Source organism: Hemitrygon akajei, chromosome 7, assembly GCF_048418815.1.
Source record: "Hemitrygon akajei chromosome 7, sHemAka1.3, whole genome shotgun sequence".
In the NCBI taxonomy this organism is placed as follows: domain Eukaryota; kingdom Metazoa; phylum Chordata; class Chondrichthyes; order Myliobatiformes; family Dasyatidae; genus Hemitrygon; species Hemitrygon akajei.
In genome coordinates this window covers 83223847-83239549 of record NC_133130.1, presented here as the reverse complement: position 1 = coordinate 83239549, position 15703 = coordinate 83223847, and the positions used below count along the sequence as shown (strand labels likewise).

Genomic DNA, 15703 nt, shown 5'->3' with positions numbered 1-15703 from the left:
ATAAGGAGCGCCATAAAAGAGGAAAGAAATGAACATCAGATTGTTGATCATTAATCTTCGTCCAATCACTGCGTTTGTCAATACAAGGCGCACGGTGCTTTGAAGAGGAAATCAAAGCAAGTGCAACTTCTGGTGATAGTTCTTCATAATTTACACTTTAAGACTGGTTTTATACCTGGTTCCAGCACCCATTGAGAGATACCGTTTATGTTACAGAATGAGTCCGTGAATGTGTGTGAGCGCGTCTATGTACAAAGCCCCAACAAATTAAAAGGATGTTTGGAAACATCCGTTCTTCTGTGCTGTGCCTGGATTGCTATTGGTTGTGATTGTAGCTGTTCGCTTGGAGTCGCTGTGCACTGTATACATAGGTGCACAGTTTGTGTCCGTGTGTGTGTGTGTGTGCGCGCGAATGAGCCAGAGAGAGACGGAGAGAGCTGTATTCAACCGAGAGGCAGTCTCTGGTTCTTTATGCCCCGCCAAGTAATGTTGCTGTCTTTTGCCTGTGCAGTCTCCGGGATTAGAGTGCAGCCTTCAAAGCTTGGTGTTTCTCAGGATCACTGAGGAGACAACGTGGGACGTTGGAGGGATCCCAGTGTGCGTGTGTGTGAGAGCTACCTAGCCAGTTTCGCGGAGTGCGAAAAGAAGGAAGGAAGAAGGAACTGACACTTGGAGTCATCGCCCCCACTGTTCTGAGCGCTCCCTGTTTCCATTTATTTGCCCCCACCCACTCCTCCCTCCCTCACCTGCACCTTGAGGAACTTTCAATGTATCTCAATGGCAGGAGCACAGCCTGGGGTCCACGCTCTACAGCTCAAACCCATCTGCGTGCCTGAGAACTTAAAGAAAGGGAACAAATTTATGAAATGGGATGATGTGAGTATTGACAGCGAGGCGAGCTTCAAGTAGCTTTGCAGCAGCGGAGGTGAAACATAATTTGTAACGAGGGGAGGTGCAGCGGGTGGAACCGACGCGTGATGAATGTTTAGCCTCGGCATGCAATCCTTGTACATATTCTAGTGTGGTCCTGTGCTCGGTGGCTAACCCCACCACACTGCCCATGCCTTGGGTGCCGTTGCAGCGCTGGGCTCGGCTCCAGCCCAAAGCGTGCGAACGGAGAGCGGTCTCTCCGCAATCTCTTACTGGCCGCTGTGAGATCGGAGGAGGAGGAGGAGAAACGTGCTTTAAAAATAGATCACTGGTCCCATGTCAGCGAGAACCAGAATGCATTGGCCCCAACCCCTCCGACTGCTCAATGTCTCCATTTCTCTCCGCCCTTCCACCAGATCTCCTGTCGTCTCCCCCACCCCCACCCTTTTTAATGTGTTGAATTGCACTTGCGTGGTGCTCCGAGCTCCTTTCGCATCGATTTGCGAGATGCAACTCGTGTCATTTATATAAATTTGTGTTGCAAGAGGCAGACTTGGGAAGCGTCATTTTTGTGTTTTGTTTCCAGTAAAATGTCGTGATCAGATTTATAGCTGATAATATTCTGTTAGAGACCTGTGTGTGTGTGTATAAGTATATATAGTGTGTATGTGTGTGAGTGAGAGTTGGTCTCTCTGTAAAGGAACCTAACAGCAAATAACATTGTGCAACTCCGCAGGTGTGTGTTTTGAGCCTGTGTGTGAATGTCATCTTTGGTCAGTGCGTATGTGAATCTGTATTTAGTGGTGTGTATTCAATCCTTCAGCAGACGATTGAGTCTGTGTGCATACTGTATATCACTACAGTTGGTGTTTATGTTCGACAGTGTGTGCTTGATGCAACATTTCCATTTGATCCCATGTTAATGGTCAGTGTGTATTGGGGTGTGTAAGTCCAACAGTTGCCCTGTGTTTGTACCAAACTCTCTGTCCAATGTCTGGACTCCATTAGAAAGTGTCTTTTCTAGTAATTAGTGTGCATTTGAGCCTGTGTGTCCTTAATGTCAATATGTATGAGGCTCTGGGTGTCCAATGTCTGTATGTTTATACTTCAGCCAGCTGTTATTTGGTCTGTGTGAATCTATTGGTCACTGTTGGGTTGGCAGAGTTGCAAACTGACTGTGTTGAGCTGGGGAGTGAAAGGCAGCTGGCAAAATGCACACCTCAGTCTGTGCAGTCGCGCTTCTCTGTCTCTCAGTCTCTGTCAACTGGTATGCAGTAACACCTTTTCAAATCCATTCATAACTGTGCTGATTGAATGGGCTGGCTGGTGCCCAACCTGGACTGCAGCTTGATTTCCCATGTCACTTCACACTAATTCCCATGTCTGCACTAATCTTTGTCTGCTGCACACCTCTTGTGCCCAGAGACTGGCATTTGCTGCAAGCTGCATAGGTAGAACGAGCTCCAGGAGATAGATCCAGACCCCGAAGCCCCTTCCCCAGATTGCTGTCAGTTCCTTTTGGCAGCTCCTGCTGTCAAAATCCTATAACATTGTTTCTGGATGCCTTGGATAATCAGATATTTTAAAACAGTTGAAATAAACAAATAATTTTTAGTTGTAACTTAAAGTTAATTAAATTTTAAATACTATCTAATGTCAATTGATTACAATCATTAATTTTTAAAAATAAAACCTTCACTTTTTTTTATTCGGACTGCTGACCCCACACAAGTGGGGCAAAGCTGCGGCAACAGAAAAGTTGCATCCGGCCCCCTTGGCTCAGGATGATCCAGAACTGCCCCAGGGCTCAGTGGAGAGTCCAGGATTCCAGGGCAGAGCAAGGGTCAGAAGTACTGATCACTTGCACATTCCCTGTTCCCATGCCGTATTGTGCAGGAGAATAAGTCAGGAATGCATTAGTGAGGGGTCTCTCGCTAGTGATTTTCTTCTGAGCATTTTGGACCATTATTAGTTTGATAACAGAAGGAATGTATTTGGCTTAATGCGCAGACTTAAGAGAAACTTGCACGAGCTGAAGCTGATCATCTTAAACTGCTGCCGCAGTGTTAAACTTTTTATTTTTTGCTTCATCGGCACAAATTTTTCCTTCCCAACTGAACTGTCTCAGCTCATCTTTTCTCATTTTCACACCATTTGCTGTTCCTTGTGGTCATTCAAATATAGATGTACCAAGAAGTGTGGAGTCTTTGAGTTGTAATACTCTCAAGACCAAACCCAGAAGGATTTAAATTTGTCCAAGACACACAGGCAGTCTGTAAAGTGCATATCCTCAGATATTCTTGTGGCTTAATTAAAGCAGAAGCAAAATAATCAATAGTTATTATTTGCATTTATTTCATGCCAATTGCCATCATTACTTTAAAGATTTTTGAAGTGGTTTAAGAGTTGTTGTATCAAAAGGTAGCGTAGTGGTTAGCACGATGTTTTACAGTACAGATGACTCGGGTTTAATTCCCGCTGCTGTCTGTAAGGAGATTGTACGTTCTCCCCTGTGGCTGCTGAGGGTTTCCTCTGGGTGCTCTGGTTTCCTCCCACAGTCCAAGGATAGTAGGTTAGATGGGCATTGTAAATTGTCACATGATCAGGCTAGGGGGTGGCTGGACGGCAGGGCTCGAAGGTCCTGAAGGACCTATTCTGCGCTGTATCTCAGTAAATAAAATAATGTATGATGGCATAAACGTTACTCAATATTGTGCATCTAAAAATCCTGTAGCTTGAATTTATACTGGGTTTTATCATAAGTGAAGTGTTCTAAGTTATTTTATCAGAGTGTAACTGCATAAATCTTGGATGTACATGTGACATGCCCTCAGAAATTTCCATCCAGAAGTAATTGGTGTTATTCATTAACACCTTTTAACAATTAAGTAATCACAACATGTGAAAAAGGAACTTTATGTTCACTCTTTTTCCTGTTGCCAGGACTCCACAACTGTAACTCCCATTACCTTGAAAGTGGATCCACTGGGATTGTTCCTCTACTGGACAGATCAAAATAAGGTAGGAACATAAACCCATTTTATTGCCCAGAAAACTTTTAACAGGTAAGCAGTGCCTCATTAACTCATCGACTTCTGGCAAGTGATACTAACAATTGATTTCCAATGTCATTATTGTAATAGAATTAGACTGCTTGCATTGCAATGTGCACAGATTTGGAAGCTTTATTTACCAGTTATCTTGGATGTTACACAGTAACAATATTAAGCATACTTTTTCACAATGAGTGATAAGATGAAGGACATTTACATTTTCTTCCTACTTGATGATCGGTTTAAATGTTGTGCTGATGCGGTTATGATTTGCCAGCGACTCATTTTGAGAAGTCTTGTGGTCTGTGAAATTTGAAACACTAAAATAGATGTGACCTCCACTTGGATAATGTGGAGACACAACAAAAAACAGCTGAAATGACGAGAGCTATAAATGGGCACTTTTCAACTATCTTGATTGCTCTGAGCCATGTTGTAATTGGCATGTAGAAAGGTACTTTGTATTCACAAAGAAACGTGTTGGAAGTATGACGCCGACTGTTCACTCCTACCTTGAAAGAGTATAGATTAATGGTTCCATAACAATGCGTTAGCTCAAATTTATCCAAGGGTTACACTTTGAATTTTGACACATTTTTTTCTGTGTAGTTGTTGATTTAACAATGTGTTTTCTTTTTTTATTTATAAGTTCAGCATGTGTCTATTTTTTTTGCACTAATTCTTTTTCTCTGGCAGCTTTGCAAAAATGTTTTTAAGAACAAGAATAATTCTTGATCACAACAACTGCTGAAAACAGCAATGTCATGCAATTAATTTTGAACACAAAGCTTTATACTATTTTCAGACCACTGTGAAATGCAAATTGTGTTTTGCTGTTTCTATTTTTATGCTACAAAATTCCTGCTCTAGCAGTCAAAGATATTTTGTCCCCAGGGAGGCTCCGACAAGTCATAGGGATGTCCTCAGGCTCCGGATGAAAGCAGCCATTTAGCTGAAGAACTACCAAAACTTTGAGAAGCATTTTGTGTGTGGTATTCTCGGAGGACTGCCTGGCCACATTTGCTTGTTAAAGAAATTGATTAAGGAACAACTCGAGTCTTCAACCAGCTTACTCCCAGTATGTTGTTTTAGATAGACTAAACAAGGTAAATAATAAATATAAGGTAAAGACAAGAATGATGAAATCCTGAAGTAAAATTGAATCTGAATTAAAGCTGATCAGTAGATTGTTATTTGATCATAAAACAATGATCGTCAGAAGTGCCGGGTTGCAAGATGCTCATTTTGTTTGTGGATGGCTGAGGGGAATGTGGAGATGTGATATAACCTACACTAGCAATTAGCCTGTGACCAATTGGTGGCATTTTCTTAAATTAGTGAATTGTATTACATCAGCCCTTCTGCAGAATGTCTGTGTTCTGAATTTCAGCAATGCAACAGATCTGATTTCATCACAGGCCCACTAGTTCTGAAGATTGTTCCAGTTTTTAATTTGTGCATTGCTGGGGAGTGCAGCAATTTGTGTCTGAAGAAAATCTTGGAAACTGTTAGATAAATCCTTGGAGTGATAGTAGGAGAGGAGCCAAGCAGATTTTTGAATGCTCTCCCCAGCTTCTTATCAGAAGCTGATCAAAGATCTATCACACCTGGTCAATAATCTATCGTGAGTTCTTGGTTAAAATTTTCCTCAAAGTAAACTGAGTTTTCTTTACCTTAAGAATGTGGAGGTTTGAAAAGGAAAAGAGAAGAAAATATATACAAGATTCCATTCTAGGGTCTCCTAGAGTGACCATAGTTTCTGCATTTCTGATGCATAGTGACGAATGCCACAGAGGTTTAGCTCTGGAATTTATCCAGCAGAAGCATACAGTGTACCAGCATAGATCATCAATTGTTGTCACTCGCTTTTTAAAATTCACTTAAGGAATGTGGGTGTTACTGCATAGCTCCATATTTAATGCTCATCCTAACTGACCTCAAATTGAGTGGTCGCTGGACTATTTCAGAGGGTAGCTAAAAACCAACCTCTACTAGCCATACTGTGTAAGGAAGGTGCTTTACTTTCCCTATGGATGTTAGTGAACTAGATGTGTCTTGATATCAATCCTGTGATTTCATCCTACATTTAATCACCTGAATTTAAATTCCTCTTTATCTAGTGTGGTTTTTTTGCTCACTTTGCCTCTGAATTTCTAGTCCAGTTGAAGTGCTACTCTAACTGGTGATAGTCTGCATAAATTATGTTGCCCTATTTATGTGCTGAGTAACATCTAGAGTTTCATTGTGGACTTCTGTTTACATGTTCAATAAAGAGTAATAGACATTAAGTATAATTCACATTTCCATTAATGTGTGAGGACAAACCTTGAAACTTCAGCTATGGATAATTCTGTTTTGCAATTTGCCTGTGTTTAAATACAGAACTCTGTTCGTTCCAAGCTGCCATGTTAAAGTTACTAAGTCTGGGCTCGGCTACTGGGGCAGCTGTCTTGCTCTAGTGTCCAGCAGCGATTAGTGATAGCTGGTCAGTTGTCAAATTTAATGCAAACCTTGCCTGCCTTGGGTTGCAGGTCAGCCATTGAATTTGTCCTGGTTCCAAAGTTCCATCACCAGACATGACACTTTGGAGCCATCTGGACGGTGAAGAGATGTTGCTCATCTCCAGCTTCCTCATTCCTCGCTCCCTCCGCTCCAGAATCATGATAGTCACAACTTAATTGCTTGAAAAAGATTGCAGAAATAAAACCCATGAGCTACCAACTTGTGTATAAATGATAACTGATCTCATGTTAACATTAAGTAATTGACTTGTGATGAAAATGTTGACTGAAATTTTTTTGCATTATGTGCATGGAAATTTTAATGAATATCATATATTTTGAAATGTTAAAACAAAATTAAAATCACACTCCAGAAATAATAGATTTTAAAAATGAATTGATTAAAATATGGAGCAAGTTTTTCTATATGGGGTATATTTCTAATCAAATCACAAACATTAATAAATGGGTTTCGCCTGTTATATGTGATTATATATCAGTGCCACTAGATCATGCAGTAAAGCTCAGAAAAGGTGAAAATGTGGTAAAACAATAGCCTGATTTTCAGCAGTTCCAATTTGTTAGCTTTTGATTTTAGAACTTGTTGAAAGTTTTACTTGCCTGCCTGTCAGTCATATATAAAAATCAATGTGTGCACTTGGAGTTGCTGAAAAGTCTGAAACATCTGCAGTATACATTACTCCTGTAGGTGGAGATGTACTAGGTTAGCTTTTGCAAAGGCATGCCAAGGTTCACATTTGTAAGTTATGAGTACGCCTTTGTGTAATGTGCTGGAAATTGATCAAAATGATTGGTTAAAAAAAGTTTTTAAAACTATTTTCTGGAAAAACTACTATTTCTATGGTAAATATTATAACTGTAAAATCAAGTAAGTTGAAAACTTGCATGAACAGAAAGAATGTGGATGAAGTGTTGAAGTTGTTTAATTCACATCCAGGAATTCTGTGATAAAGTCCAAAGCTCTGAACGTGTTAGCTTACCTGTTCGTACTGCCTGCAGCTTACATTCGGAACATAACAATAATTCATGCATAATGATCCTTAAATTATCCTTCTCAAATCTACTTAATTTTATGATGTCTGAATCCCATCCAAAACCATCTTGGAAAAGAAATTAAACAAAACAGTGTTTAAAACTCCCAAACATTTTCAGAGAAAAATGATTGAAATCTCTTTCTGGTCCAACCCGAGACCATCCTCAAATGAGTCACTCCAGTCCTGAAATCTTTGTTGTTGTGGAGTTGTACAACACATATACAGGCCCTTAGCCCACTATTCGAAGTTCCACATAGATTTATTATCAAAGTGTGTATATGTCACTATATACTACCCTGAGAGTAATCTTCTTGTGGCATTCACAGTAGATAAAAGGAAATGCAATGGAATCATTGAAAAATTACACTCAAAGACGGACAAGTAACCAATTGGCAAAAGTAGACAAACTGTGCAAATATAAAAAAAACAAATAATAGTAATAAATAATACTAAGAACATGAGTTGGCGTGTCCTTGAAAAGTGCAGGTTGTGGAATCAGTTCAGTGTCGAGGTGAGGTAAGCTATCTACACCGGTTCAGGGGCCTGATGATTGAAGAGTAATAACTGCTCCTGAACCTGATAGTGTGGGATGAAGGCTTCTGAACCTCCTTCCTGATGGCAGCAATGTGAAGAGAGCATGGCCTGGATAATGAAGGTCCTTGATGATGGATGCTGTTTTATTGCGGCAGTGCTCCTTGTAGATGTGATCAGTGGTAGGCAGGGCTTTCCCTCTGATGGACTCGGCTGAATCCAGTACTACTTGCGGGCTTTTCCGTTCATGGAAATTGATATTTCTATACCAGGCTGTGAGGCAACCAGTTAGGGTACTCTACTCTGTGCATCTATAGAATTTTGCCAAACCTGCGCACATTTCTAGAGAAGTAGAGGTGCTGCTATGTTTAGACTCCTGCTGTATTTGCAATATATTGATGACTGCAAGGCTAAGTACACAGCCTTGTGGTGCACCTGTGCTAGTGGTGAATGTTGTTGCTGATTAAAACTGACTGGGGTGTGCAAGTGAGGAAATTGAGGATCCAATTGCATAAAGAGGCATTGAGGCCGAGGTCTTGGAGCTTATTGATTACTTTTGAAGGGTTGATAGTGTTGTATGCAGAGCTTTAGTCCGTGAAGAGCATCCTGATGAACGCATCTTCAGTGCCATTTTGTTCCAGGCTGAGTGAAGACCAATGAAAAGGCATCTGCTGTGGACCTTTTGTGATGGTAGACAAATTGGAGCAGGTGCAGGTCACTCCTCAGGGAGGAGTTGATGTGTTTCATGGTCAACCTCTCAAAGCAATTCACCAGCGCGGATGTAAGTGCTACAGGAGGATGGTCATTGAGGCAGGTTGCCCTGTTCTTGGCCATCGGTATATTTGAAGCAGTTGGGTCCCTCAGACTGCCGAGCAGAGAGGTTAAAGCTGTCAGTGAGCACACCAGCCAGTTGATTAGCACAGGTCTTCGGTACTCGGCCAAATACGCCATCTGGGTCAAATGCTTTCTGTGGTCTCGCCCTCCTGAAGGATGCTGTCATGTCAGCCTTAGAGACTCAAAGCACAGGGTTGTTACAGACTGTAGTAATATAGCAGCTCAGAAGAAGTATATCTAGATGTTCTGTGAGCTGCTGTGTATTGCCAGCACCATCTTGGTAACAGTCATAAACCATGTAGACGGCTTTACAAGCTGCAGTAGTTCCACTTGCCCACAATAGGACCATTTCCTTCTATGCCTTGTCTATACCTCTCTAAATGCCTCTAAAATGCAGTAATTCTCTCTGATCTCAGCACCACATTGTATTGTAGATATCAAGCATTCTCGTGTGTAAGCCAAAACCTGTACGAACCCGAATAAAAACTCTTTCCTTTTAACTCAAACTCAAGCATTCTTTGCTTTGCTGCTGCTACCACGAGAAAATAATTCTGACCATACACCCTATCATGCCTCTCATAATCATGTTGTACTTCTGTCAGGTCAAAACAAGCCCAGCCTATATAACCTCTCCCTAAACCTAAAATCCTCCAATTCAGGCATTGCCTAGGTGAATCTCCTTGCACTCCCTCCCACGCAATCACATCCTTTTTGTTGTGTGCCACAGGACTGTTACCCAAAAGTACCTCTCCTTGAATGAATTCTGCACGTTAGTGCCCATGAGGTGATGGCAAATTTTTCGAGAGGTCTGCTGATAGCTGAACCTGGAGCTTGCACAAGAGGAATCTGTGACCACTGGTCCTCAATGTTGAGAACTTGTCAGCCCATTTGTGTACATTTGTGTAGTGTTGCTGATGTAACTTGTCTGGGTGACTGCAGCTTTAACAACACTCGAGATCCTTGTTATCATGCAGGGCATAGCAGCCCAGTGATGGGGCAGCCCTTTCATTTCCGCTCTCTCCACCACTGATTTGCCGCAGCAGTTGTAAGTACCACCTTCAGGAGGCACTGCAGCAACTCGCCAAAATTCCTTAAACAGCAACTTCCAAACCCACGATTGCTAACAGCTAAAACGACAGCCGCGGCAACAGCATGGGGGACTCTGCCACCTGACTTCAGCTCACAACACCATCCTGACTTTCAGCTCTATTGCCCCTCCTGCACTGTCGCTGGGTCATCGTGGACTGCAGTGGTTCAGGAGGCGGGGCTCACCACCACCTTTGGGGATAGGAAACCAAATGCCGGCTCCGTCTGCGAAATGCACAACCCTCGAATGACTAGCAAAAAAATTACCAGGCAGACATACTGCTGCCAAAATACCAAAGGAAGTATTTGGGCTTTTGGCCAGAAGCTTGATGTCAGAGTGAAATATTTAAGAGGAGATTTACAAGGAAAGGATAAAAGGAGGTGGTTGTGGTGGGTCACAGGGTTGTCTCATTTTTTGGTCGTTTTGATGTTTTTAGTGAGTAAATACTAGAATGGCTCAGCTCTTGCTCCTGTAAAACACCAGTGAAGTCCGTATAAAGTGGAGGCATGCAGTACTGTGCAAAAGTCTTAGGCACGTATACGTAGCTAGGGTGCCCCAGACTTCTGCATTGTACTGTAGTAGTTTTATGTATTGAACTGTACTGTTGCCGTAAAAATAACAAATTTCGTGATGTACGCGAGTGTTGATAAATCTGATTCTGAAATGGGTCTCTATTGTGGACCGAGAGTGGGAAGGGAAAAGGGAGAGGGGGATCATGGTTGGGAAAAGGGGAAGGGAGAGGGGATGGAGTGGAAAGCACCAGAGAGACATTTTGTAGTGATCAATAGATCAATTGTTTGGAATCAAATGATTTTGCCTGGTGTCTCAGGACTGGGTATGTCTGCACCCGCGCCAACTCTCCGTCCTTCTTTGCCACCTGTCCTACACCCCTCCCGTGGCACTCCACCCTCGCCATTCCCAACATCCTTTCCTCCCACCAGATTTACAACCACCCTTTTCGCTCCATGTCGACAAACACAGTACATACTATACAAAAGTCTTGGGCATCCTCGCTATATATATGTGCCTCAGCCTTTTGCACAGTGCTGTCCAGAAGTGCGAGGTAATTGTAAAATTGCCTCAAGTGTGAAGGTGAGTGCCAAAGTACACAGGGAGTTCATGGAAATGCAGGCAGCTTGAAATTAGGTCATTGCTTGGTAGTCAGCATGGTTAATCGTCCTCTTTCCTTGTTGTGTCACTCTATGAATCTTTAACTTGAGAGCTCTGCCCTGACAACTATATCCCTGCCCAGTTGGCCATACCAAAATCTGCATTAGGCACTGTATTTTTGAAGGCCAGATTATTTTTCTTAAACTGATGACTGACAACGTAATACAATCAACACAATTTTGAGGGAAATGAGGGGACTGTTGTGGTAGGAAAAATATTGACCTTACTGACAAGGAAAATAAATGTGGCAGGTAAGAATAGACCGAAGGGAAGGAGAGTGTGTGGGTAATAAGTGATGTGGAGTAAAAGGGGAGGAGGAATTACTAAGAAAGTGAGTAAATAGAGAATTTAAAGGATTGGGAATTTGTGAGGTGGGTTGTGGAACAAATTGGGCTTGCAGTTCTCGGTAGAAGTCAGGTGAAGGGCCTTGACCCAATATGTTGCCCCTTTTCCTTCCGTAGATGCTGTCTGGCCCGCTGAGAACCTCCAGCATCTTGTGTGACATTGCAGTCGGAAACAGCATGTGGTCACTGGGATTTGCTCTCCCCTGTAGGTGTATACCAGCTGAACGAGAAGAGGAAAGAATTGAAACGCGAGTGGGAGAAGCAGGTGGGAGGAAAGCAGCGAGACCCAGGGACAGAAAGGCAGAAGGGAAATGATACAGGAGAAGGCAAGGAAGACAAATAACAAGCAAGATGAAAGATGCTCTATTCCCTACTGTGCAGCATTGAGCCATAGGAGTTTCCTAGTATATAATTTACTTTTCACAACAGCAAAAAATACTTTAAAAAAAAACATCCTTATGAAATAATTAGCTGGGTCACCGGGGAATGAAGTATCATGATATCATCAGTTTATTATCATGCCACATTATGGCCTGGCATGAGTACAGCTTGTTAAAGAAAGAACATTACCATCTGTGGCTCTTCTAAAAGAAGGGGAAAAAAATCAAATGCTCAAAATATTGCCATCTGCAGCTTTAATGTTCAAATATCATATTTACTACTAATTGTGAACCTCTTTTCTATTCTTATCCTTCCTTGCTTTTTTTTTTCAAACATCATCATTAGGACGCTGCTTTGCAGGATTTTGGCAAGCGTAACAGCTGAATTGAGATATAGCTGTTAATGGAAAGTGCTCCTGTCACTTAAGCTGCATCTGTTAAAGGAGGGTTCTTGCAATATCAGCCTCAGTAACTCCTCCAACACTCTACTGGTGCTGGTAACATCAACACTTATGTTGCAAGCTATGGACTTTCAACATCACTGAGAGCTGGGTGTTACACATAAGTAAATAGGCAAGGCTGTTCCTTGGAACTGATGAAAATGAGGAACCAGGTAGTCCCAACTTACAAATACATATTTTTATTTATTTTATTTAGAGATGCAGCAGTAAATAAAATATATAAAGATACATAAATCAGTCAAAAAGTAGATTGTTGAGACCGTACATGAAATTAAGTGCTGTGCTGGGCTTTTCTCTGAGAGATTGAATTAAAAAGTAAGAGAAACCACGTAAGACCCATGTCAGACTTCTGAGAGACTGTGCTTAGTGGATCAAGGACAATTCTGATTGTCATATTAGCAGTAAATAGAGACACTGGAGAGGATCCAAAAATATTTTTAAGGACGGAACAAGTAGGACAAGGATATGAGGAAAGGAAAAATAAGCTACATTTCTTTTATGTTGAAATTTGCCGGGAGTGATTGAGGAAAATACGCAGGTGCATTTCATGGGAGATTGGGTAAGTTTGTGAGAAGAAAAGAGAGCATAAGGTTATGTTTCATAGAATTGGGTAAGGAAGGGTGGGGTGGAGGGGGAGAGGCGATCTTGACTCACTTTGCCAAATCATTATGTATTATGCGTGCTTTATTCAATTGCAAAGCATCTGCACCCCTCCACTCCCAACGGTAACAAAAAAGTGGTTTCAAGTTACTCGCAGTTCTTAGAGGGCTATTGATAACTGATGAAAAAAGACGAGAGGAGGCATCTTCTGCTGAGTAGGCTGTCGATGGTCTGGTGAAATGTTGGCAATGTTGAAGGTTTGCTTGCTTAGAACTAACATGGAGGGGGACGTCACGTGATGGATTGAGACGAGGAAATCCAGCTCTCCCATTAAAAAAAACAGTAAAGTAATGTTTAAGTGAAGAAAAGTTAGTAAATACTTTTTTAAAATTACTTATAAACTACTCAGGATTGTCTTAAGATATGTCTCCTAAACAGAAGCAGAAGAAAACGACTACTTTGAAGACAACACAAGGCCGGCAACCATGAAAGAGCCTCGGGCTCAAGTGCATTTTACCTCCGGCGATACAGAACAGGAAACTGCGGCAACATCAACCGTTTCCAAAAAAAAAAAGAGCAACAGGAATTGCGCGTGCGTGAAGCAAGGGGCATGCGCAAACACGAGCAACCCAAACTACAAATCCCAGCTATGATCGGAACTGAAAGTGAAAGTGAATATGAGGTGGAATCAGATTCTCTGGATAAATCAGATGAAGATGAAGAGACAAACAAAGAAGAGCAACAGGAAGAGGTTGGAGGTGATATTGGAGACAAAAAAAATCTTTGGTGCAAATGATGCATGAATTAAAAGCATTAAAAGTAATAAAAAAGTATTAAAATATGAAGATTATGTTTGATAAAATGATGAAAAGACAGGACAAAATGAACAAGAAAATTAAAAACTTGGAAGAAATAATGGGAGACACCATCGATAGAGTGGGTTATAAACTTATATTGCGCCACCCGGCAACCCTGATAATTTTTTTGGATGATGGAAAAAGAAGATCTTTTACTGGATATCGGGATGCGGAATGTTACGTACCCCGTAACTGGGTGTCTTACCAGCAAAGATAGAAGTGTCCGTTGGAGTCTGGTACTATTTTCAAAACAGTGTTTATTAGTAAGATATACAAATCAATATCAACAATGCAAATATACAGATAATACACGTTAGCAATACTAAACCTAGAAGTGTGGGTATAATAATAATCAATAATAAACAAGCTCTATCGATGTCTAGGGGATAATGAATTGTCATATGTGAATATAAAGTTCAGTTCATACAGGCTGAGGTAGTTGTTGGTCGATGTGTTGTAATTGTTGGACGGAGAGAGAGAGCGAGCAAACAGTGACAGCCAGTCAAACCTTCCTTTACGTTTTTGATCCGTCGATGTGTTGTTATGGCCATTCAGGTATGACCCCTCTGTCCTTTAGCTAGACCGTTCTTCAATGGTGGACTCGTCACCCAGGCAAGGGTGGACACACACACAAGCCCCCACCTGCCTCGCTATAAACACTGAGCTAAAATTGACCGATCCTTCGTTCGGTCTCCGATGCCCCACACTTTCTCGTGGGTTCCAACACTTAAACAGTGCTCACTAGTGTGTCTCTTGGTGCATCTGAGGGGTGTCTCCCCAGACCTCACTTTTATCCCTACTCACGGGGTCTCAGGTGTCAATCAGTTTTGAATGGCTTAGTCCATCAAACCAGCCCACTCCGGCTGTCCACTGAGGAATTTTAATGAACAGAATGGTACCAAGTAAACAGCCCTCTCCAAAAGACATAACAGTAAATCAATGGCTCCTCTCCTCCCTCTTATCTCTCCCTTATCTGAAGCAAATGTTCCAGTCCCAGTATGTTTTTGTTCCATCTTTCTCTCTCATTAGCAGCATGGCAACAGTAACGGTTTGTAATTCTCCCAGGGGAGGGGGACATGGGCAACCCTGCACCCTTCTGCCCATCAGAGTTGTTCATCCTTCGTAACAGGAAGAATTTGCACAAGAACTCCCAAATATTCGCTAACCACAGCCAAAGATTTAAAAGTGAAACGGATTAAAGATGAAGACAGGGACAGTGAATGGAGTTGATGGATGTCTAAGGACAGAAGAATATTTAAATATATTCTTAATTATATGATACAGAGGGAGAAAGGTAAAAACTTGAGAAATATTAATCGAGAGTAGTGATATTTTTTCTTCTCATATATACTTTTTTATGTTATGGGGGAGCTGGGGGAACTTCGGATCGATTGCTACGGGATTCATGTGTGTAATCATGGGGATTGCCATGACCCGCACAACGGAGGGGGGTAATGTTGTGTTTTTTCTTTATTCACAACATTAGTAGGGGGGTATTTTGTTATTTTTTTCTTTATAATCTATTTTTCTTTAATCTTTCTTTCTTTGCCTGAACAATCGGGGGGGGGGGGGGGGGAGACACATAGCAACACGGAGAATTTTAAAAAGATTCCCCAAGGTACTATGAAAATTGAAAAGTTAGATATTACTATAGACTGGAGTAACCCTGTTAAAAATAATAACTAATTTACTGAATTTTTTAAGTTTTAATGTTAATGGGCTTAATGGACCGGTGAAAAGAAAAATAATTTTAACATACATTAAGAAAATGAAAATAGATATAGCTTTCAGCTGCATTCCATTTGAAAAAATTACTTATAATTTAAGAGATAAATACAAAATATTTCTGAAAATTTGGCGCCCTTATTTACAAAAGATAGGATTAAATATATAGGTGCTCCAAAGCTAAAATTATTGGTTATTTGGGGAAAGAAATAAATATATATACTAAAGCTATTAT

At 41.3% G+C, this 15703-nt stretch overlaps 1 protein-coding gene across 2 annotated transcripts in view; it reads left to right on the top strand.

Annotated features, from left to right (window-relative positions):
• Positions 1-359: 359 nt before the first annotated feature.
• plcb1 (phospholipase C beta 1) overlaps positions 360-15703 on the top strand; it is a 950430-nt gene continuing 935086 nt past the window's right edge. For both annotated transcript variants that reach the window (XM_073051321.1, XM_073051322.1), the window contains exons 1-2: positions 360-876; positions 3814-3891. In XM_073051321.1, coding sequence (XP_072907422.1) covers positions 778-876; positions 3814-3891 — 177 coding nt within the window. In that variant the 5' untranslated portion in view covers positions 360-777. The remainder of the gene's footprint in view (positions 877-3813; positions 3892-15703) is intronic.